Here is a 24,649-nt window from a genome sequence, read left to right as displayed (position 1 = left end):
GGGCTTGGGAAAACCTGCCAGGTTTGGTGCTGATTAGATTGTGATGAAGCAGGAACGTGCTAAACATGGCTCTAAAGTGTTTTGGTTTGGGGACAAACTGAGCTCTGCTTCCTCTGTCATCAGGGCCTTACTTGCCATGCCCCAACTACTACTTGGTTATTGATAGGCCTTTGTAGCTCAGGGAGGGATGAGGTGTGGAAGTAAGGGACCTGCTGGATGAAGGGAAAGCCAGAAAGCTTGTGATGTGTCAGGCAGCATCTCACTATGAAGAAAAAGCTGCTGAGAGTTGAGTGTGTGGTGGCTTAGGCAGTGCTTCTGCTGGGAGTCTGTGGTGGGGCTTGCTGGTGTGTGAGTCTTTTTGTTTTTTCCCCAAGGGGAGCCTGTTCCTGGTTGCTATTTCTGTTTTCTCTTGAGGCAGGAAGAGTCAGGAAGAACTGCCTAGAGCTGCTACTTCTGTGCTTGGCTGGAAGGATGTGTGGGGTGTCATCTGTGGCTGGGTAGCTGAGATGTGATTGTGTTCAAGGGGAGAGTGAGAGATGGGGTGGCATGTGTGAAATATGTGAAAATTGCAGAAGCATTTTGTTCATAAAAGTAGGTAGAGGGATGAGAAAAGTAGAATAGTGTGTGCCAGGAGGCAGAGAGTAAACTCTCAGGGTAAGAGAAGGGGAGAGAAGAGAATGCACCCTCAAAACAACACACAGGAAAGCTAGGCACAAACACAAGCTTCATTCCCTTGAAAGTTGATGAAGCAGGAGCTGGATTGATGGGACGTGGCATACAAGATAATGTGTGAGTATGTTGGTGCTTTAAATTGCATAGCATTGTTCTGGCACTATTGTCTCAGGCAGTGGGGATGATGTGTAGGGACTGTTAGGCTTAATCCTGCAGAGTAGAAGCAGTATGGTAAATAGGTAAGCTCTACCCTGCTTGCTGTGCTTTGAAGTATTTACCTCTCCTCTGTAAGTGCTCTGAGACCAATCCCTGCTCACAAGGACTATGGTGTGTGCTAGAGATAAACCAGTGAGTGGTGAGCTAGAGAAGCTAGTAATTGTGTAAACTAGTATGTGCAATTTGGGAAAAAAAATCCCTGCAGCCCTGCCTTGAGCATGATGTCACACTTCTATTACTATAAATAGCTGTGTGAGGCACAGCATGCATAGGACTTCAGGAGTTACACTTGGAAAAGTCAGTGGTAGAAGCACACGCTTTGCAGTACAAAAAAAAAAACATCATCAAAAGGTCGAATGACTTTGAGGTTTGTAACATCACACACTCAGAGCAGTGAACTTTGCCTTCTGTCCTGAAGCTGGCAGCAGATTATGTTCTGGAAATGGAATTTTGTATTGTTAGGTCTCTGCTACCCATGAAATCCATTCAGTCATTCTGTTTCAAAGGTACTTTGCAAGATCACTAAGAAACCTAAGCCCCTGAAGGTCCTTAAATTAGTAGGATCACTGCTCTGCTAGTGGGCTTGTTAGAGAGAACCATATTTTTCTCCCAATCCATTCTGTCACTAGCTATGTTTACATGCTATTTATCCCTGATCTGTTTATTTGCTACACACTCAGTTGTCTTTTAATTCCTTGATAGCATTTTATTTTAAAGCAGGGGTTGTCCTTCTGACCACTCATTTCACTTTTTTTTCATTTTGTGTTATGAATCTGGTCACAGAACAGAGTTCCCCCTTTGCATCTGCCCAGTAGACAGAGATAGAAGATGGGCTCTGGTTTCCCTTTGGCTCTTTGTCTAATAACATCTTAAAGTGGAGAATTTGAGGGCCAAGAGGAGTGCAAGCGTTGAAAGACAGTGAATCTGTCTGGAGACTGGGAGATTGGAAAGATTGGTGCCAGTCATCAGCTAAGCATCTGCCTAAAGAGTTTTTCTAGTTTTAATTTAATCTAGAAAAATTCCACTTAACTGGGAGCAAATCCACTATGATAAAGCAGGCAGAAGGGGTGAATAGGTAGGGAAATACGAAACTGGAAGAATGTACCAGAATATTAACATAGGTGCCAGTTTGCATCTGTCTTTCTACTTTGATTTGCAAGACTGTAGAGAAATCATGGGAACAGCTTCTTATTTTTTCCACTTAAATTTATAATAACATCTAGCCTATGAAGAATTGTGTTCCTCCTCCTGTCTCTACAGTTATTTTACAGCCATTAGGCTGCCTCCAAAAATATAGGCACAAGGTTCTTGGGGGCTGAAACAGCTTTAATTAAACAATAAGGGAAAAATGCATGACTCTGTTGGTAAGAGAAAGGGAAGTGTAAATTCCTGTTTGTTGCTCTCACTAAAGGGAAGTGAAAATATGACCTATAAACTTTAAGCCTTTTGGAAATAAAGAATTGCATAATTAATGACGTTTAGTTTGGCAGAAATGCAGGAGTTGTCCAGAATTACTTGTATTTGAGATGTCAGCTGCAGGGTAAGTTGCCTGATGCAAGCTGTCTGAAGTCACATTGAGGAGCTTGCTTTCACTTGGCACCAGCACGAGTCTCTTTTGGAAATACGTGTTTCTTACCTATTAAGATAAAACCCATTAAGAAAGTATGAGGGCTGTGATGTGGGGTCACCAACTGAAGTATGACACTGGAGAAGCTTTAGAACCTTGAGCCCTTTTGTCTACTCACCCTTATCCCCATCTTGTGCAATCCTGTGTTGGCAGAAGATAAGGAATTCAAAACAAATTAACTCTCCTGTGCAGACGTCCTGTAGCATCTTGTTTGTGGAATGTTTGCCAAGAGAGCCTCAGCTTGGCCTGTCTCAGGGTGAAACTTTGCTTTACCTGAATATTGGTCCACTAGTGTTACAATTTGAGTGCTTTGCTCTCTGAAATGGTGGCACAGGGAGTCAGGATGCTGTCTGTTGGTACCAAAGCAGTAATATTTGGCTTTTGCTGAGACTCAAGGGAGATCTAGCTAATATTCTTGCTTAAGGAGATTTCCTGTAACTTCTGCCAAGACAGAACTGTTAGTTGTGATTCCTCATTTGGTACAGCAGTGGGCCTTTTGTGTTGATTGAAGACACACCTTACTCTTTTGGAGCATTTTGATTGCAATTTGTTGTTTAATCAAATTTTGAAGTACTTGTGCTGTGAGAACTTTTTTTTGTTTGGCATTTTATCTTTCCATGTTGTTCTTTAGTTTACGCAGTAATGCCCACATTCAATGGAAGAACTTTGGCACGTAGCAGAGGACTGTGCATGTACACAGGCAATGGCCCACATGGCAGCAGTATGAAATTCCTGTAATCCAGAAGGTGGCCCGGGTTCTAAGTGTTCAGAAAATGAAACTTCCCATGTCTGTTTGGTGTGGGTGGTGATTTTTTCTTTTTTCTTTTAATTTTTTTTCCCACTGGTAGCTGCTTCCCTAGTTGACTAGTCGAAGAATTAGACTTTTCTTGCCCAACGGTAATGGGGAAGAAGGGTGAAGTTGCCAGGAAACATTAATAATGTAAACAGCAGTCCTGAGCCTCTGAGGTAAGGAGTGTCTTAAGCTGCTGTTGACTTAACATTTTGCAGGGCTGGGGCTGGAAAGTGCCTACGCAATAGTGCTCACATTAGTGTCTGAGCTAGCGACAGAGCTGGGAAGTGTGTTACCTCCCTGGTGACAGCATGCTCTGGGACAGGATGCTGTGCAAAAGCAAGTGTGGTCTAATGCATAAATCACTTGGCTGGCAGGAGCTGATTTTGTGCTGCTGCATGGCACAGATAAATGACTTCATCTCTCTCTCAGTTCCCATGTAAAATGAAGCTGTCAAGCTGATGTGAAGCTGAGTTCATTAAGGGAAGTAAAAGTGCTTTGGGGTTACTGGGTGAGAGGTGCCATTAAAAATCTGTTATCCATACATCATCACTTGTGAACCCATAGACAAACTGAACAGACTTTCCTTTCTGCTTTGTTTCTGCTGGAAAAAGAATCTGATAAAACTGTGTTCCCACCCCCACAAAAAAAAACAATCCGTGCATTTGTAGTGACCCTAACCTGACTAAAAGTCCTGGGAGTATTGCTTTTAATTGAGTTTCAGCATTTTTTGGTTTGTTTTTTGGTTCTTTTTTGTTTGTTGGTTGGTTTTTTGTTTGGTAGTGGGCTTGTTTGGTTTGGTTTTGTGGCAGAGTGAGGGGTTACATTTTATTGGCTTAGATTGGGAGTAGGTGAGGATGCTTTGCTTATCTTTAGTACTGAGCCTATTTGGGAGGGACATGGTTTTGCTTTGTGATACTCCCTTTACCCCTCTCAGCCCCTGCCTCATTTAGCTTTTACAAAAAAGTGTCAGAAAACTTGCTTCAGGCAAAAATAGGTGAAAGATCTATGCTAGGTCATATCTGTCTGTATCTCTCACTAAAGGACCCACCTGTACCATGTGTTCATACAGCAATATGTTGGAGGGATATGAATGTTCTGCTTGCTCTTGGGTCAGTCTTCCTAGATTTTACAGCTAATTCTTTTTTTCATGTTGTTAACATACTTAAGCAGCACTCTTTTATCTGAAGAGGCTTGGAAAAACCCGCTGGAAGCAGTGTGTACAGTGGTTCTTCCCCACTGATGTCCAGGCATACCCAAGAGGAAGTGCAGTTGATAGACAAGTAGACTTTGTTCAGCAGAGACACCTGTGAACATCTGTTCACTGCAACTTTTTATGTTGTAGAGCTCCTTTCTCTCACCTCACTAATAATCTTTGTCTCGTGTAATATTTTATAACTGGATTGCCACATCTGTGTGAAGAAATCAGCTATGAGAATAAAGAATTATTAGAGGTGAGCTTTCAGATATTCAGATCCTGCACCTCCATTCTGCTTGTCTTCACAAAACTTGGGGGAGCCCAGTTACCGCTGGGAAATTACTTCCTCTCTCAAATATGAATATTGATGTGATTTGATGAATTCTGTATTCAAAGTGAATCAGGATGAAAAGTAGCTGCTGTAATCTTGCAGAACAGGAACAGAGGAGGAACTGAGCCTCTTGGTGGTGAAGGTGGGAGGGGTATAAGCAGATAGGAGCACACCTACCTGGCTGGAAGAGTCTTCCTCAGCAGATGAGACTGATACCCTTCTTTGTGGAGATCAAGCCCGTAAATGAACAAAACTTTCTGAAGTGGCCATTGCATCTCAGCCTCTAAGTGTGCAGTTTGAGATACCTGAAAGTAGCGTGGCAAGTGTGGAAAGTTACAGATGGTAACTTCCTTAGCTCAGAATACAAAAGCTTTTTTAAATTCATGTAACTTGGAGGTTCAAAACTGCCGGTCATCCTTAAAAATTAATTAGGAACTGGAAATGGTGGTTTTGCCAGTGTCAATTCCTGCAGCACCCAAGTTTCCTATCCAAATTCACTCAGTGAGTGAGAGCTAATGGGATCACAGCACCAGCTGGCTCTGCTGGGGAAAGGAGGGTGGCATTGAGTGTGGATGATGGCTCCTGGCTCCAGTTCCAACAGTGGTAGGTATCCAGGTCTTTCCCTCTGGTTCCTAGACACTAAATGTGTTATCCATCAGTATATTGACTTCCCGTGTCATACGGAATCTCCTTCCCTATCTTACTTTTATGAGCTGAAGTCCTGATGCTCATGTTTAAGACAACAAGGAGTTAAGACTGATTTGTCTAATCTGGTAAGATTATCTTGACAAAAAAAAATGTGGAGGGAGAAGGAACTCGGGAACTTGAGAAGCAAAAATTAAATGTCAGCAGAACTGTGACAGACTTGCATTCCTGTTTGGAAACTTGCCATGGAGCTAGTAAAAAGCAAAATTATTGGCACAGTTACAGTGGAACAGCCAGCTGACCTTTCCTGGCTGAAGGAGTGTTTCTGCTTAACTGTTCATAAACCAAATAACTATCATGTGGATTCACATTTTCAAAGGAAGGAATACAGAATCTTGAAAATAAACTTTCACAAAACTTCTACAATTCTCCCAATTGTTTGAAGAAGAAACCAAGCACCCAGAGCACTTGGGTGGCTATAGTTCAGTGCTGCTGTTGTTGTTAGGTAATCGTACAATCATGAAATGGTTTGGGTTGGAAGGGACCTTAAAGATCAGCTAGTTCCAACCCACCTGCCATGGGCACAGGTGCCACCCACTAGACCAGGTTGCTCGATGCTGAAGCCAGCCTGGCCTTGAACACTTCCAGGGATGGGGCATCCACAACTGCTCTGGGCAACCTGTCCACTGCTTCAGCACACTCTGAGTAAATAATTTCTTCCTAACATGTAATCTAAATCTCTTTTAGTTTAGAACTGTTCCCCTTGTCCAATCACTAGGACTTTTTTTTTGTAGTTTGTATTATTTGTATTTTGTATGGATGTTGGTGCTCCGGCCTTCTGCAATAACCGGTCTAGGCTGGCAGTGTAGGTTGTGTTGTTTGTGCTCTGCCTGTGCTGACTGTTTGCCCTTTTAACTGAGGATGCTGTCTTGCAGCTGCCCTGGTGGGTCTTGGGGAGCCTCTTGGCAGTGGGAGATGGGCGGGAATGATGTCCGGATTAGGAAGGTGGGGTGAATCGTGTGAGAGGTGACTCTCTCCCTGGGTCTGTAAATCAATCATATGGAAATGGCTGTGATTTTTAGATTACTTGGTGGAGAGGCAGGGGAGCAGCTCCCTTCCTGAACTGGGACTTTCCTTGGTGGTTAAGAAACCTGTCTGTGGGATGGAAGCTGACATGATGGCCTTGGTTAGCGCTGTGGCAGACCAGGCCTCGCCTGGAAAGAGATGACTGATGTGCTCTGAAGGGAAAAGAGACGTGGAACTTGCCGTGGGAGCAATCGGGAAGCTCAGTGCTGTGAAGAAGTGATAAGGAAATGAAATGTAGGTGAGCTGTGCAAGAAGTGCCTGAAAGTATGAAGCATTGAGGCTGTGCGTTGTACCTGCTTGCCTATGAAGTTTTGTGTGTCCATTTTTCCTTTTTGCTCCCTATGGGCCTGCTCTAGGTCTGAACTCCTTCTTCCCACCAATGTTTTCATTTTTTTATTACAAAACACTTCATCAAATCTTGGGGAAACCATGTTGATACGACGTCAGTCCTCTGGTGAAATGTGGAGTTCCCATTGCTGTGATCCCAAGGGGCATTCTCAGTATATTAATCTCCCTTCCCACATGGTGCATGGCTGGCTGTGGGGCTGAAGAAGGCATAAGCCAAGCAAGGGAGTCTGTAATTTTATTATTGAGGGTGAAGAGTCACTTCCTGGACTTTCACCAGGGAATCCACTGAATTTTTAAAGTTTTTTCTAAAGCAGGGTGTACTTTGGATTCAGTCAAACGAATGTTTTTCAATGCTCAAAGTTTGATGGAGTGGCTCTTGTGCTCTCCTGTCATGTTTGCACAGTTGCATCCAAAAGCCCGTGAGCAGCCCGTGAGCAGCCCGTGAGTGGGAGTCACTGCCCTGCAGTCAGGGCTCAGTCTCTCACTGCTGCTGCACAGAGCTTGTGCTTGGTGTGTTCTGTGTGTTCCACCTGAATGCTCAAAACTTGAAAACTGTATTTTAAGTTTTGAATCATGGTTCTGTTGCATTTTCCTTCAGGCCAAAGTAGCAACAAAGCCTAGGAAGCAGGGAACTCAGAGTCACTTACCTGGGTTAACAAGCTAGGTTTTGCCTGGCTGATTTATTAACATTATTTATTTACTTAAAGACTGACTCAATGTGACTTTTGTCTTCTGGCTCTGTCACCTGGTTGAGCAGTGTGATATTGGAGTGTGTCAAACTGGCTGCCCTTGAACTGCCGAGAAGATGACAGATGTTGCCTGGTCGGATTGGCAAAGTTACGCCAAAGATCTGATCTGTGAAGCAAAGCTCCTTAATGTGTTTGTCTTCCCATCAGCCTTACTAATGCAGGACAGTAGGTCAGTGCAACTGGCAGGTTTTTACCCTCTTAATCCAGGGCAGGTGCAAATCTGCCCCATGTTTGGGAGCACTGACAACTGCTACTTCACAGATGAATGGAAAAAAATCCTTACCTGGTTCAAATTTAGTGCTCTGTTGCTTATATTTCCTGCAGAGGAGGCGGCATCTGTAACAGTATCTCTGCAAGTACAATGTTCCTGGCACATTTGGATAGCGGGAACTAATTTTAATCACTTGCTTGTTGTAATACCCCTGTCAATAAGTTCTGTGTGTGTGTGTCCCCCTCCAGAAGATAATCACCTGTATCTCTCTGAGCCTCTGTGTCTCTGTGAATAGATCTAGTTATTTTGGGTTGGTATTCATACACCTTACATTTCTGTTTTGTGTGAGCACTATTCTGTTGATGGATGGTTAGTTTGTATAAGCTATTGATACAAAAACTGTAACTGGTTTTCTTACGGTTATTCGCTGATGTGCCTTGGAGAGCTCTATCATGTAAATTTGTTGACTTTTTACTGTAAATTAGAGGTTCTTCCCTCTTCTGCTTTTCTTCACAGTAGTAGAAGAAAATACTGTTTAAACTGTTTCGAAGAATTTATCTAGGAGAGATGAAAAAAAATTACTCTCTTTTGGTGTCTCTTTCTCCCACTTTCTCCAACCCTACAAAGCCTCCATCAGTTCTCAGCCATTGTGGATGGCAGTAGTTCAAAGCCAGATTAGCTGTTCAACCTTCTCTCCATTAATTGTCAGGAATCAAATGAACTGATTATTTTTCTAACCTTCAAGAATGTTTTTTTTTCTGTTGTGAAATACTTAAAGTATTGTGCAAGTAGGTCTGAAGTAATGGAATACTGGGTTGAGTTGGTGTGGAAATACCCTCAGTTCTTTGCAGTAACAAGGAGAAGGCTGGTGCAGAAAAATTTGGGGTTTTTTGATAGATGTCAGCTGATTTAGGCAGAAAGAAGGGATACAGGTGATCTGGCTACTACATTTAGCCACAGATGCAATAACAGATGCTGGAACTGGCAGGAAGGTGTAAGCAGCTCTCAAGGGGTGGTGGGATGTAAAAATAGAACAGAATCTCTTTTTTCCTCTGCTGTTGTATGAAGATTTGAGTAACATCATTTTGCATCCTCTTAAGTTTGGAAAAACCTGAGAGATAAGGTTGTGCATTCCTTAGCATGACCGTAGCACTTGCACAGCTGTTGCCAAAACAGATCTACAGGGAAAAAACAATTTAAAGGAAAGGTTGCTTTGTTGTCTCTCACTATTTCCTCTCCTGATTTTTTTTCTGGCCTCTAGTAAAGGCTATTTCAAGAGATTGTAAGCCACAGACAGGATAATCTGTTAAAAATAGTAGTTGGCATTTGAGCTTGGGTGGCTTGAGGTCAGGGTGATATCCTATGTACCTGTTTGGCGTGATAATTGCTCAGGGATGACTGCTGAAGGTAGCACAAGTCTTGCAACTTTGGGGAATTTGTTCAGCCCACCAAGTCTTTTTTGTGTACAGTGATCTGAATAGGTGGGAGTCTATATTGTAGGGATAAATGTTCATGCTAGGGTCTGTTGCCCAAACAGATGTGATATGGATGTTGGTTGCTGCCTTCTGGGTGTGTTTCGTTATGACTTCTAATAAAACAGCATGAATTTTGGAGCTTTTGTCTGCTCTTGCTGGAAAAGATTATCTGAAGAGTCTAATTTCTGTATTAGGAAATTCGTGTGTGGGAATGGCTTCGTGTTGACTTCATTTCTGTAAGAAATATATCTCAAGTGCATCAAACAAAAAGTTGTACTATAAAACAAGAGAGTTTGCTGCCAGGATGTGGAAGAAATGTCCACCTCTTTTAGCTGTGTCTGCTGCTGGTGGTTGTTTGTTTATTGTTTTGTTGTTATTGTTTGGTTTGTCTCAGTAGGTTCTTTTAATTTGGTGAAGTGTGCTAATGGCTTGTTCTCAAAGGAGGATTTTATTGCTGTGTAGTGGAATTGCACTGCTGCTACCTAGACTATTTCCTTCGAGGAATGGACTTAGCCTTTCATTAGTCCAGGACACCATCCGCAACTTTTTTGTTTAAGTGAAGCAAGCCTGTTATTCACATGTGCTGTGGAGTTGTGTAATTTGACTAGGAAAAATGTCAAAGAGTCAATATTTATCTTCAGCATGTCCCTTAGGAAGATGACTGCCTCAAAAGTATCTGTGAGCATGCAAAGGTGTACAAGGTCAGCCTGGAACTTTCTTCCAGAGCATATTCCTGGTACTGAGGATAGGCAGTTGCTGGTGGGTGTGAGGCTTTCTGGGAACTGGGAGAACATGTCCAGAACAGCCCATCAGCCAGGTGAAACTCCTACCCACATGCCTTGTCTTTGCTTGTGCCAGTATGCATGCACAAGATGTGCTTTCAGAACCAGGCTGCCAATCCCTTGCAACACTCTGGGAACTTCTACTTAAAAGCATTTGCTGCTTTGGTGGCAATTACATGAGACAACGATCTAGTGTTTCTCCTGAACATACTTGTTGCATCTGTATGTGCCGAATGTTGATCATCTTGGATAATTAGCAAAAGCCACTAAAGCAGGCGGTGTACCTCTTGGAGGGTGTATTTGTGGGAGTTGTTCCTTGCTTCTATATTTAATTCCAGCAAAGCAGGCTGCTGCCAGGTGCAGATGAGCATGTAGAGCCTCTGTAAACCTAGAAACCAGCTGTAAGCCCTAGACTTGCTGACTCACTGGCTAAGCTCTCAGAATGCAGGTGCATAGAGCGGGGAGGATTATCGTGGTGTTTTTCTCTCTTAATAAGATCATTTACCTTGGAGATCAAAACCTGGACATGTTCTATCATCCCCTCCCTTCCAGAAAGCAACAGCTTAATAATTTTGGCCACAAACAATTGCACAACTAACAAGCAGATGGCAGTGAATGCCCAAGAAGGCTGTGCCTGGGTGGTAGTAGACTGAACAATTTGTCATGTTCTGGTGCCATAGACTCGTTAATTAGTGTGACTAACTCCAAGCGCACCAGCATCTCTCAACAACCTCGTGAAAAACAAAGGAGGGGCAAAAGGCTTGGGGTAGTGTCTCCCATACAATCTCTGTGCCCAAGTGAGCATGGCCTCCCTATTCCTGTAAGGCAAAGAGCTACACCAATTAAAACCAGTGAGGAGACCAGCAGGTTTCAAATGACTGACTGCACAGTGGCAATGATCAGCTTAGAGGGGATATCCTTGCCCTCGTTTCACAAGATCCCAGTTGCAACCTAGATGGGAGCTGCCAGAGAGCAGAGGAGGGCTGGCAGCTGATTGTTTAGTTCAGTCCAGACCAGGACTAGTCTTAACAGTGTTTAAGGAAATTCTATGTTCAGATACTTTCTTTCTCATTTCCTTCCACAGCTCCCAAAGAAGGGAGGTGGGATTCTGCCTTTGAGGAGTCCAGCTGTCCTTGTGCTGGTAACAGAAGCAGCTAATGAATGAGCTGATGGTTGTGCCCTGAGGCTTCTGGGTCTTCGAACACACTCGTGATCCTGTCTTAAAGGAGTTACACATACCACCTAACTTTAGCACAGAGCTAGATGTCTCTTGAAACATGCTTTGTAGGTCTGCTCTTATTTCCTGTGCCTTTTTATAGACTGCAGGAATGTAATACAGAACCAGGAGTCAGGTCAGTTCTACAACAATTTGGCTGTTAGAAGAGAAGGGGTGGATGCATGTAGGAGACCAAAAAGCCCAGCACAGGAGTAAGACACCTAATCAAAAGCAGAGACTAAGGGACACATGGTTATAGTGTTCCACAGGCATTTAATTAGTTATGCAGCTGGGAGGAAATGGTTTGTGTTTCACAAAACTCTAACAAGGCTTGTTTTCACCTTTTCCTCCCCTTTGTCTTCTCCATCCAGTTAAAAACCTTTAAATATGCTTTTGAAAAAACAAATTCTAACCCATGTTCAATTGTATAGCTTTATAATAAACTGCTTAAAGAACACAAGGGTATTTCAGACTCTTGAGAGACTATTTTTTGTCAGTAATGCAAACAGTCATTGCAGATTATACAGCTCAGGCCTCAGATCTGTTAAAATGAGGTCACTCTCAAGGCCTTGGATTTTAGAAGTTGTTTATGAAAGTATAGCTATAGAAAGGGTTTTCTGAGGTGGTTATACTACTTTTCATTTCTGGTTTGGATCAGAGTTTTTAGGCTGTAGGGAGAAAGGGAAGGTCATGGTCCTTAAAAAAAGCAAACAAAAGCCCTACCCTCCCCCAGTTGCACCACTAGTCTGTTTATTCAGGAAAATAAATGCATCTGAGTATGTAGGAGAATATTCAGCATCACTGCAAAGTTTTTGCAAAAATGTTCTTCAGGCTTTGAGAAACTAAGAAAAATATGATGGTATTTGGTAGAAGTACTAGTTGTACAGGACCTTTGGAGGTCATCAGATCTCAACTTTCTGCTCTAAGCAGATCTGTCACATTGCTGGATTGCATCAGCCATGGCGTTGCCAAGTCTTTGAGACCTCCAGAGATAGGGATTTGAAACCTCTCTGTGTAACTTGTCTGCAGGATTGGCCAGCCGTGGCCCTCTTAGTTTAGCCTAGGACATGGTTTGCATTACTCCCAATGAGACTGCACCTTTTCAGCTTCCTCAGCCTGACACCTGCTGTAATGTGCAGGTCCTTTTTGACAGGGCTGACCATGGGATTATTCCGCCCCAAGTGCAGGACTCGACAGGTCTCCTTGTTGTAAAGTGTCTCTTGGCCCAGTCAAGTTTCAACAAGGTCCATCTAGGTTGAGGTTCTGCCTTTTCAACCACCTCCTCTGACTTAGTGTCATTCGTGCATTTGCTGTGGATGGAGTTGCGCCTGTGTCAAGGTGGTTGTTAGTTGTGTTTGGATGTTGAGCATTATGAGCCCTTGTGTTGACATCTGGGCTGCTGCTCTTGTTACTGCCTGCCAGCTGCATTAAAACAGGTTGAGGAGGACTGAAGCCGAAATAGCAGCATTCAATGGCTGGTTACTGTGAATGGTGCAGAGAGCACTCAGCTGCCTCCACCTTGTAGGCTTCTGAATCACTGCATCTGCTGCAGTGGTGGGTAAGACTGGGATGCTGTGGTCAATGAGTGGTGATCCTGCTGTCCTCATCCCTTACAGAAGCTTGTGCAGACTGCCCTGGTGCAGTCACTGCGATCAGGGATCCCTGAAGACAGGCAGTGCTACAGCAACTCTGGTGGGCGATGGATGGAGTAACGTTCCTGTTTCAAAACATGTTCCCTGTTGTACTTTGCACAGCAAATTAACGTAGGATGTTGATAAAAGGAGGAAAGGGGGCCAGAATGAAAACATCTGAAATTTGCTTCCTTCTGAAGAGTGGGACTGGAACACAGTTAATCATTATCTATTTGCTAGTAAGCAAGTACATGTTTGCTAGTAGCAATTAAAGTATTGTTTTAAAGATTAATGGGTGGGAGAAACACTGGTTTTACAGTAACAAACAAATGCTTTCTAGAGCAAAGGCCTTGGGCCAGCACGTGGTGTGCTGGTGCTTTGTTCTGAGCAGCAGCTGTGTGTTCCCTTCATGCTCCAGCTTATGGTGATTTCAGAAACAGAGGTTGTTCATGTCTTTCATTGGCAGTAACACAGAGATGCTGAAATAAAGTGGATGTCAAGGCCTTGGCAGTGCAGGATGAGATAGATTCACCTGGATAAATGAGAAGCCAATTTTGAAAATATCTGATCTTTGCTGACTGACGTTTCTAATGGGAAATTTTCTAGTTTCTGAAAATGCCCTTTTCATTAAATATCATCAGTACTTGTGGTCTGGTCCTCTGGTGAGGCTGGCCAATGGGAGAAATCCTGCATAGGCTCGTCTCCACAATATGAACCCTCTGCATCTCTTTGGGGCAGCCTGGCTGGGCTGTTAGCTGTGTGCAGGTGTGTTCACGTGTCAGAGACTGACCAGTGCCTGCCAGTGTACGTTAGATGTTGGCTAGGCTCAGAGGAATGTTATAGCTGTGTTGTACCATGTTTCAGTGTCAGTGATACTGTGCAGAAACAAAGACACAAATCAGAGATGAGATGAAATGGAGATACGTCATATGTTCAAGCTATATATGGGAAGGTGGGGAAAATCCTCTATTAGCAGCTGGGCAAGGGCTCTGACTACAAGGAGAACTTGGGTCAACAGAAGCTATGTGGACTAATCAGAAAATTGTGTTTCATAATTAAAGAGTGCACAGTTTTCTGCTCTGAAAGTGGACAAGCAGATGTCTGTATGCTGTATGCTGGTTCCAGGAGGACTACATTTAAAAAGTGCCTGGTTTTGTTTTCTTCTGTTAGTGTGCCATGGCCTAGCGCTTTTTTAATTTCTGGCTGACAACATAATCTGGCTGCTGTGCATGGTTCCCTTCTGTGCAAGGCCCTGTGTAGGCTAAGCAGGGGACTGCCCAGAGGGTGCAGCTTTTATCCCCCAAAAGGGGTTCGTCAGGGCTGAGCACCGTTCAGCAATATATTAATAACTCACAGTTATGAACCCTGTCAGTACGCCTTTAATTTTACATAATTTATTTTCTAACTTGACATGTTTTATACCACAGTGCACTGTTTGCTTCTGTGAATGCTGCTACTGCATGTCACTTCTGAGTCTTTGGGAGCTGCCTGGGAAGTTCAGGGCTGTGCCTGTCGTAGCCAGGGAGATCAGGGAGGCAGATGAGCTGGTGAGAGGAGGTCACATGTGCAAACAGCACAGGGTGGATAGCCGTGTAAAAGGAAGATCTTGGCCACGAGGAGGGGCCTGAGTGGGCAGAGCAGGACTTCTGGATGTGCTGCTGGTTGTAGGGAAGGGATTTACTGTTGTGGGAGACTTGTTTGTAGCTGGCTGCTTGTAGAGGACTGAGTTGCAGAGGAGGGACAGAGTGGCAGGAAGAGTTGATGCTCTCTGTGGACAGCATGTGACAGATGTGCTGTGACAGTGGGATTCTCCTTGGCTTCAATCTCTGTGGCCACCTAATCGTGTTTCTTAAGGACTCCCATTTTATATTTTACACTGATAGGGGAAGGGTCTGCAGTGGTGAAGACATTCAGCTGAGTTTCCTGGCAGAAAGCACTGATCATGAGCCACAATGAGCAGTGTCACTGTGGCAGTGGGAGCTGGGGCACAGGTCCTCCAGTTCCCAAGGTGTCAGGACTTTCTCATTTTCAAAAAGATGTTTCTCTGGACGGGCTTTTCTGACTATGGTGAAAGAGATTCTCACTTCTATATTGGGTAGACTCCATCAAGCACCAGCGATATGAATGACGCAGAAAGTTGACATCCCACTTGCCTCCAACCTCCCTCAGTGATTTTTGTCCTCATCCCTAGTACATTTTCTCTCATTCTACCCCAGGGCTAAACCTCTCTCAACTCAAACACAAGTTTGTGATGAAAGACAACCTAGTTTTCAGCCATTCATTTGAATTTTGGATTTTGGTCTTGAGAGAAACAGCCACTGTCTAAAATGATAGAGTTTATGTGCAGTGTAAGGAGGCTAATATGGAGACCTGAGCTCCTGCTGGTTTCTCTGTGATTTTAAAAGCACACAAAGAACATGGCTACTCTCTTTTCCATCCAGTGGAGTGACCCGTGGGCTTGGGACTGAGAGCAGTCTGTTGGTGATGGTGCAGAAGAACTTGTACGTGCTGGAGGGAGTTCTAAATGAAGGCTAATTATTGAGTAACTGTACTAGAACACAAAAAAAAGTTCTTGAGTATCCTTTTTCACATTGGCAAAGCCACAAACCTGTTGATGTTTTTCTAATGACAAATGTATCATTCTTTACCCTAGCATTTGGCTTTTTTCTTTCTCAGGCTTTCAGTAAGCTGCTTAAAATAAAGACAGTAGACTGACTTCAGATAACTGTTGAAGCTAAATTGCTATTTGGACTAACTATGTTGCTTAAAAACAAAACAGTGTTTCCAAATTGCCATTGCAGAGCAGTATTCAACAAATGCAGCTGACACAGTGTTTAAGTATGGCTTTGTTTCAGTTTTCCATTTACCCACATGGTTACAGGGCACGAAGCTGAATGGATTATGGGCCTAGAGTTGTGGGCTAGCCTGTTAACAGCTCCAGCTCTTAATGGCCTGCAGGTCCAGCTGCAAGCAGAAATCTAACTGAATTGTAAATTCTGGTTATTTTATCATAAAGACAATTCTCCTGTTTTGGAGTCAATTACCTGTTAAGGCCTTCATCAGAAGAGTTACTTGTACTGCAAGCTACCACTAAATGTTGTTTTCCATGGGGATTAAGTATCTCAGCTCCTAATGCTCTGCAGGCTTTTTGCTGGCTTAGATGTCTTGATCCCTGACCCAGGTATCTGTGCCAACAGAAACTTTCAAGTGCTGATGCAGTTATGGTGAGAAAACTGTACTTTGGTGCTCGCATTGCCCCTGGGATCTGGTTTTACTGGAGTTTCGAAAGCAGTTAACTGCTGTTGAGGTTCCAAGGAATGGGTCTCCAGTCTGTTTTTGTGTGTTTGTAAGTAATTTCTTGCATGGGCAGGCCTGCTCATGCAGCAGGGCGGCCAAATGGGTCTCCAGTCTGTTTTTGTGTGTTTGTAAGTCATTTCTTGCATGAGCAGGCCTGCTCATGCAGCAGGGCGGCCAAGGAGCTGAAGCTGATTTCACAGCCTTATTGCTGGAAGTTGCTGGGACCTGGCTCCCTCTTGTAGAGTCTTCCATGAAAACCGGTCTTGTTCTTCCTCCAAACGTCCTCAGCATTGTTCTGCAGTACTTGGTGCAGGCTCTTACTGGAGTCTTGCATTTTATTTCCTGTCTTAAAATCCCGTCTCAAACTACTTTATGGGAAACTTTTGGCTTTTATTTGTATTTGATTCCTTTACTAGCATAGGTCAAACTTACTGGACAGAAAAAAAAGTTGGGAATCTTTGGAAAATTCAGTAGATACTTTGGGGACTAAGATTCAGCTTTTTGCTGTATTCTTTGTTGGAAGCCTAGGTTGAGCCTTGTTTGAAGATCCTCAGATGGCTTTCTTGTGCTTGCTGGGTATAATGGTTTAGGTTAGTGGCTAAAAATACTTTATAGTCAGGCTTATTCTGAATTTATAAAATGTATTAATGCATTTGAAACAGGCAGCTGGTGGCTGGGATGATGAGGAGATGTAATGTGTGGGGGTTTTTCTCAGAGAGGAAAAGAGATCGTATTGGCATTGAACTTACCCTAGGATGCTGTGCACCCACTAACCTTGGCCCAAAGATCTGTGCTGCCTTGGAATATGCAGTTCTGCATGGGAATTATCACTTTAGTGCCCTGGCTCTTCACAAAGGCTGTAGGCAAGGTGATGTGTTGTAAACTACCTGAAAACAGCGAAGGGCATGGTTAGATGAACTTCTCTGTGGAAAACACCACCAGCCGCTTCAGAAGGAAATGCATCAGGGACCTTGGCTGGAAGGAAATTACTGCTCTGATTGTGATGACTTTGATTTCCCTCTCTAGCTAGTAACTGAAGGACCTCTGACACATAATTCCTATTTTTGCATGGTTACCTTGGAGTGAAGTATCTCCTTGTGAGTGAGGGAAGGAAGTAAGAAGAGCTTGCTGCTATTTCAGGACATGGTGAGGGAAACATAGCGTGCTTTATTTCCTTTTGAGACTTGTGTTTAAATTAGGAGTCCTTCTCCCCTGCCAGGGGGCAGGGAGGGAAGGGTTTTTTCCATTACCTTTACAAATAACTGTGGTGTCTCAAGTGTGGAGGTATTTGGTGCAGCTGGTGTTGAGGGGGTGTAGCCAGTTGTTTGCTGGAGAAATGCACCATTGTTCCATTTATTTTGTATCAGGGAATTTTAGCTGCTTCCCAAATGACCGCCATTTCTTCACACTAAAACCTCTTCCTTTATTCGTAAGACTTTATCTTCCTCAGTGTAGTATTCTGTATGCCAGAGTCCTTTCTCCTGTTCGATTCTCAAGACTCCTTCTGTGCATATCATGATACTTAGTTTTATTAATTATTTTGTTCTGTCAGTCATGTCTGGTAAAAGACATTTCTCATAGGTATAGACTGTGGAATTCCAGTTTATTTTTGAAAAATCACTGAAGTGTGAATGAAAACTGTCTTCATGGTCCTGGATGTTCAATTAATTGAATGTGAGGCTTAGATTGGAAGTGTTGTATTTCCAAGCTCAGAAATACTCCTTTAAATAGAAATCTATGAAATATATAATGTAGAAAAATTCAGGGAAAGAATTTTTTTTTTTTTAAATTCCGTTGATTATTCTTATATCTGTGTGCTGGGGACTTGCTGCACCAGTTGTGTACCAGCGATAGCAAAGTAAAAGAACGTCCAAAGAATTAGCAACCACTATCTCAGAGAACTTGTTTATGCTTTATAGCAGGGTAATAATTCCAAAATATTTCTTCAGCATGATTAATGGTGTATCAGATAAAAATCCACCCTGACTAAACTCAGGGAGTGCCATTCTCAGTGTATTCTTGACACGCCACAAGTTTGCCATTGTGCTTTCTTTTGGTTTGTTTCTCAGTGATGAAATCTACATCATTCGGTATTATCTCTCAGCCAGGTGCTTATTTGTAGGCCATCAGCTGAGAGTTTTTTGACCACAAACACCATGAGACACTTCTTGGCAAATGACCTCTTTGGGTGGGAACTGCTGTCTTAGCAGGACTTAATCCAGTGAAAAATATGTGTCACTTCAAGTAAAAGGTTGGGAAACAGTGACGGTGGTGTTGCTCTTTTAAGAAGTCTTGGGATTAGTGTCACAGATCTTCTAAACATGACTGTGAGGGTTCCTTTGTCTCTGATCCCAACTTTTTTTTTTTCCCCCCCCTTCAGGCACAGCTGGAGGCTCAGAGGGCGACTCAGGACTTTCAGAGGGCCACTGAAGTGCTGCGTGCTGCCAAAGAGACCATTTCGCTTGCTGAGCAGAGGCTCCTGGAAGATGACAAGCGTCAGTTTGACTCTGCCTGGCAAGAGATGCTCAACCATGCTACTCAGAGGGTAATAGAAACTCGTCCCAGCATCTGCCTTTTCCATACTTGATGGTCTCCTGTGGTGTATGAGGCCCAGTTTCTGAAAGACCAAATTTTTCTTTTGGTCCAGGTACATGACATGTAGGAAATGAAGCTATGAAAAATTATGAGGCCTAAGGTTAAATGATCTGGGCCTTGGGCTGCTTCTGGGACAGCTCTAGTTCTTGGTCTGGTGGTGCTGTAGTAGTGGAGTAGCTCTCTACAGAAAATAAAAAAAGTTATTACCATCTATATTACAGGGATAAACAGTGTCTTAAGGCATATCTGCATTTGGAGTTGTGCCAGAATAACTGCATGGGAATGCCTATTCCTGAATACATGTGTTATGGGAGCATTTACCCTGGAAAAACAGGGACATGTTCCAATTTTAGTATAACCTCTTCTTAGTATGGACTAAATTGAACAGGTACCTGGTTCAGAAATGTGTGTTTGAATGTAGAATTACTCAAAATTATGTGTTGCATTTAAGCTTGCATGCTGCTTTATCCTGAATTAAATTTGGAATTTAGACGAGGTCCTACCTCCTTTGTAAAGTCTTTTTAAACTTACAGAAGAGATGAACCATCTAACAAAGAAAGGCAGTATTCTTTCTAGCAGATGTCAAGAAGAATTTTCCTGTAATTTGTCTTGTCTCTTTTTTCCTGTTTAAAAAAAAAAAAAAGGCACAGAAAGTTTTTTTTTTTTAACATAAAAGAGCCAAAAATCTAAATTAAAAACCTTTGTTCTGTCATTTCCTTAATATGCCAGTGAAGCTGAACTTGCTATTCCAAACATGTTATCATGCCATACAATGCTCATATTGTCTTGCAGTCCTCAATGCAACAGCTCTGTTGTGTTGCAAAAGCTTCTCAGTTATAAGAAAGCTTCTATTTCAGAGTGGATTTTAAAATCCAGCTGCCTGATGAAGAAACAGGGAACAGAAAGGATGTTGGCTGTGTGTAGGGGAGAGATAGAAAACCTGGTATACATTAGTGAGAAAATGAACTCCAGGCTATTGTTTGTGTTATTGTCCCTGTTATCATTTGGTATTTGCAGATCTGGTGACCTCTGTGTTTATGAGGAGAGACCCACCTTTGCAGTGTGCTTGTGCCAGCTGACATTTTTCCTAGCTGTAATCCCTGCTCAATATGAAGAAAGTGCAGAAATAGATAATTTTTGATTCTCAGAATTGATAGATGAGAAAAACTGGAAGCATCAAAGGAGTTGCTTAGAGCTCCTGACTGGGAAACTGCTGAGTTTTGGTGGACAGTGACAGCAATCTACCTCTCTCTAGCTGGCATAACAAAAACTTGTGTTGGGGTGGGTGAGGAAGGAAACAACGGCAATTTGAGAGTACAAATGAATTCTTCTTTTCCTTGGCTATTTCAAAGGCATGTTGTATCCTTCTACAAACCTTGATCATTCCCTGACTGTGAGTCTGTGAGAGGTGTGCACCTGAGATGAGCAAACCCAGTGATTCAGAGCAGCAGATGGCTGCTGGCAGTGTTCGGTGGAGTCACGCTGGTGGTGTTAATAGGTGCCATCACTGATTGTAGGATACCTGTTTGTTGGAGGGCTGATTCAAGCCATAATGCCTCTGATTTGTTAGAGCTGAACAGCAGATAAGGAACTTAGGTGTACGTACTGCAGCTGTAAAATCTCCTAGGCTGGACTGTATAGAGCAGCTGAGGGCTCCTGGAATGGAAAACTTGTTATCCAACAATTCCTGGTGCTTAAAATAGTCTGGGTAAGCTCAGTTCCCAGAAAACACCCATCTGTACCTTTCCAGGGTGCAGCAGGTTTTGAGAGAGTTGCATGGAAGTTTGTCTTACAATTTTCATTGGCCATGGTGGAGGTCTTGAGGCTAAGGCCAGAGCCAAGAAGGGTGAAAATGCTGTTGGAAGTCCTGGCTGAACACACCCAACATTAGTTTGTTTGGAGTGCTTGACTGAATTTTTATCTTCTCTAAGAATGGAGTGAAAACTTCACTTGGCTTCAGTGCATGCAATTAATGGAAGTGCTTAGTGTTCAGTGAGGCAAACAGAATAATCGGGATCTCGGGGAGCAGAAAACATTGACATTCCCTACCAAGCTATGGATGAAAACAGGTCAGAGGATGAGATCTTGTAGAGCAAAAGTTCTTCTTGACTGCCACAGTGTTGCTGACAACTCAGATCATTAACTATGAATTACATTAGAAATCACTAATGGAAAAAACTGTTTCTTAGGGTGAAGGCTGAGGACTAAGAAATAGGTGCCTTCTACTTGCACAAATAAAATTGCGCTTGGAGAAAGCTTCTGCAGTCTGGTTATTTGGATTTTCTAGCTTTTTTTGAATGTATTTGTAGATGACAGTTGTCATCTATAAATGAAGAGAATAATCTTGCACTGAGCCTTGTACAGCAAGGACTCAAGTGCAGAAAAGCACCTCTGAGCCAGATTTTAGAAGTGGGCTACTAATTCATTTGTTTCTCTACTGATAGAAATGTCAGGCAAGAGTAAAGTGTTTTTATTTGCTGTTCTAAGGCATGGGCAGCAGGCTTCACTGAATTAATCTGTAACTTGGAACCAAACCTAAGCCCTGTTAGCAGCTTGGTAGCTGACAAACACTGTAAACAGAAAGCATAAAGAAAAAGGGTAGGCAAGAGAACAAATGAGAAACTGATTTCTTATACAGCTATGTGTGGAAGTGCTGCCAGGTTATTTTTGCACTTGACCCTATGGATATAGACAAAGACTTGGTGTCCAGAGTACCAAACAGGAAATGCTGTTTCCAGACCCTCACTGGGAGGACATAGAGATAAGGGTTGTATGTTGTAATTGCTTTTTGATGTCTTGATAGTCTGAAAAGATATTAACACTATTTTTAATGTGACCATCTCTCAGGCTTCTGTAAACAAGACTTTTGTAGCCACTGATGTAGAAAATCACACAATTCAACTGATGCGAAATGGGAGAGTTACCGAAATTTTGCTTTTCCTGGATGAGCTGGAAGCATAACGTGTGGAAAATCTTTCTATTCGTGAAGCAGGCAGAACCAGCATGAACAGGTACAGGGAGTACAGGCTGTCACTCAGAAATTTCTTTGCACCTTCAAGTTTGAGCTATGTTTCCAAAGGGGGCTGGGAGCATAAACAGGAGCTGGACTCCTGCCTACCTGCCTGCGAAGATGGAACTAATCCCTGCAAACGTCTGTGCTTGAGCTAAATGTTCACAACAGTGAAGCACCGGACTGTGGTTCAATCCTGCAAGTCAGACAGCTGCTTTGCCCATTTCTATTCTTAACTTGATGCATATTTTGGGGTAAAGTCCTGTGGTTTTTTTCTAGATGTCTGTTTTTCCACAGATCTGAGAAATGTAATGATGCTTAGATTGGAATTTAGCTCATCAGTGTCAGGTGTCTAGAGCCTGACTTTGTATCACAATTACTTGCCAAAAGTTCCATTATGATGAAAGGCGGTCTGATCAATAAGTGGTGTCTGGAGAGCAATTCATGTGGCCAGAGGGGCAAGGTCATTTTAAGATAAATTCTCTGTTGATTATAATGGAAATGTAGACAAGCTTGATGAGCTCTTAAGCTGCCTGGGGAGGAAAAATACTGTTCACTCTTAGCCATTGGCTTAGCAGGATTGTGGTAACTGCAGTGTCTCTTTAAAATTTGGTGATGATGTTTTTGCTAGTGGATGCCAGCCTGTTAGTACCTTGAATTGTAATGCTGCAGTTTGAGGTGCAGAGAGCAGGGCTATGAAAGAGGGTCCTGTGAAAGGAAACTTCCACACAAAGGATATTGAATTTTGGAGGGATGGAGGAAAAAGGTCTTCACATTTTTGCTCCTACTGAAAATAATTCATAAAGATGTACAAAAGGAAAGTACTGACAGATGTGTTACCTCTAGTTTGAGACAAGCTGGAGCAGAACGGAAGACCCTTCATGAATTTCAGGAGAAATTGCTAATTTCTAATTGCTGATGCAATCTGCAGCCTTAAAAAGGTTCTGCTTCTACAGTCTTTCCTGAGATATGTTCAGTTCATAAATTCTGGCAGGCAGAAGAAATGTTTTGGCTCTTGATCATGAGACATTTTAAAAAGGAGAGGATGAGGGGAGAGTAAAGAGGGAGGAGGCATGCTCCCTCTTGGATTAATTTGGCTTGTGAAGCTCCCTTTGATATTACACCATGAAGTACCATCTGTCAGTGTAAAATGTGTGGGTGCTTTCGTGATGTAGAGAGGAGAGATACTTCCTGCAGCTAGAAAAACTTAGAGGAAAAAGGGGGAGAAGAAAAGTCTGTGAAAGTAACAACAAAAATACCACATCATTCCTTGTCCTAATCTCTCTGTCACTTTATCCTGGAAATGCAGTGATTTTTTGCAATCCTTTGTATTGTTGATTCTCTCCTCCTGGTTTACTGATATTGCATTGTCTCTCTCCTCTTTTATTTTTAAGTTGTCCCCTAGAAGAACGATAAATTTAATTTTTTTTGTGAAAGAAACGGTCCTTCTGAGTAATTATCTGGCTTAGATGGTCAACTTTGCTCAACTCCACTGATAAAATTTTTCTTTTGCATTTGTTGTCACTACTAAAATTTTGTCTGGAGTCCATTTTTTACTTCAGATTATGGAAATACTTTGGGTGGAACAAAGCTACTTGCCCAGATTTATTGATGGTAAATATATACTCTACACTGACGTTCCTTTTTCAGACAACTGGGTAGGAAATAGGGGTTAGGGAAGAAGAGGAATTGATCAATCCCGGTGATGGGGGTATTTGCTTGCTTTGTTTTCATTACTTGTGTCTTACAGCCTGTGCTTTCCTGGGAGAGTGAGTTCTGCCTGGAGTAGGTGGTCCAGTAGTGAGGGACAGGCAAGGGCTACAGAAATGTCCAGTGATTGTGTGGGTATCCTAGAAGTTCATCCATTCTGGGTGTTTTTGTCCAAGAGTATGTCCCCTGTTCACCCCAAGGGTGAGCTGAAAGGCAGGTACAGTGTAAGGAGGTGAGATGTGTCTCAAGCAGCCTTTAAAGAGATGTTATCCTCACTTCTTTCTCTGCCTTTTTCTAAGTGATGCTGTTGCATCTGTGATGGCTTAGGAGCATCTGCTGATGCCTTAAGAGGCCTCCTGGGAACAGAGACAAGACAGGAGTAAGGGAATAAGGTAGGTATTTATTTGAAAGGCCTTCAAAGTTACCCCCTGGGGGCCAGAGGCTACTGCCAAGATGGACCCCGAGATGGACGACAGGTCACAAGTTCTTCACACTTTCATAGGTTTGGTTCATTTGCATAGCAGGGTTAATTCTCCAGTTAAGGCTTCAGTTTAATGATGTAATTCCCCTCAGCGTTCCCCCCCTTAGAGGGTCTTTGGTTTATACTTTTGCGCCTAGGACAGTCTGGGTGTCCTTGGAGAGCAGGCCCAGAGAGGCTTTGTTATGTCTACCTAGCACGAGAGAGCAGAAATTACCAGGCTACAAGAAACTTCAGAGTTACACACTAAGCGGTACAGAATTTGAAAAATATAAAAGTTAAAACCTAAGGCATCCCTACAAGGCAAGGTGGGTGGTAGAAGCACTTGGATTAGACAAACCAGCTTATTTGGTAACTGTGACCAAGAGCTTGTTTACAAGTCCATCTGACACTGCAGTTTTTTCACCAAATGTATTATTAGTGCTAATAAAAAGTACTTCTTTCCTTCACAAGCCTATCTGTCTTTTTCTAAACCTTCTCCCAGGTATTATCCTGAGCCTTGGGTGTGCACCTTGAGCTGCTGTCCCAGGGAAAGGGGACAGGCTGTCTCTGCAGAGGTGTGCGGACAATGTGAGCATGGTG

The 24,649-nt window shown here is 42.9% G+C and overlaps 1 protein-coding gene across 1 annotated transcript in view; it reads left to right on the top strand.

The window, feature by feature from the left end:
- SH3BP5 (SH3 domain binding protein 5) overlaps positions 1–24,649 on the top strand; it is a 51,778-nt gene that overhangs the window by 13,015 nt on the left and 14,114 nt on the right. Inside the window, exon 4 of the mRNA XM_008633918.2 lies at positions 18,655–18,819. Within this exon, the coding sequence (XP_008632140.1) occupies positions 18,655–18,819 (165 nt within the window). The remainder of the gene's footprint in view (positions 1–18,654; positions 18,820–24,649) is intronic.

This window comes from Corvus brachyrhynchos, unplaced genomic scaffold (genome assembly GCF_000691975.1).
Source record: "Corvus brachyrhynchos isolate BGI_N302 unplaced genomic scaffold, ASM69197v1 scaffold94, whole genome shotgun sequence".
NCBI classification, from domain to species: domain Eukaryota; kingdom Metazoa; phylum Chordata; class Aves; order Passeriformes; family Corvidae; genus Corvus; species Corvus brachyrhynchos.
The sequence above is the reverse complement of the archived record's forward strand: the minus strand, read 5'-3'. Positions and strand labels throughout refer to the sequence as shown.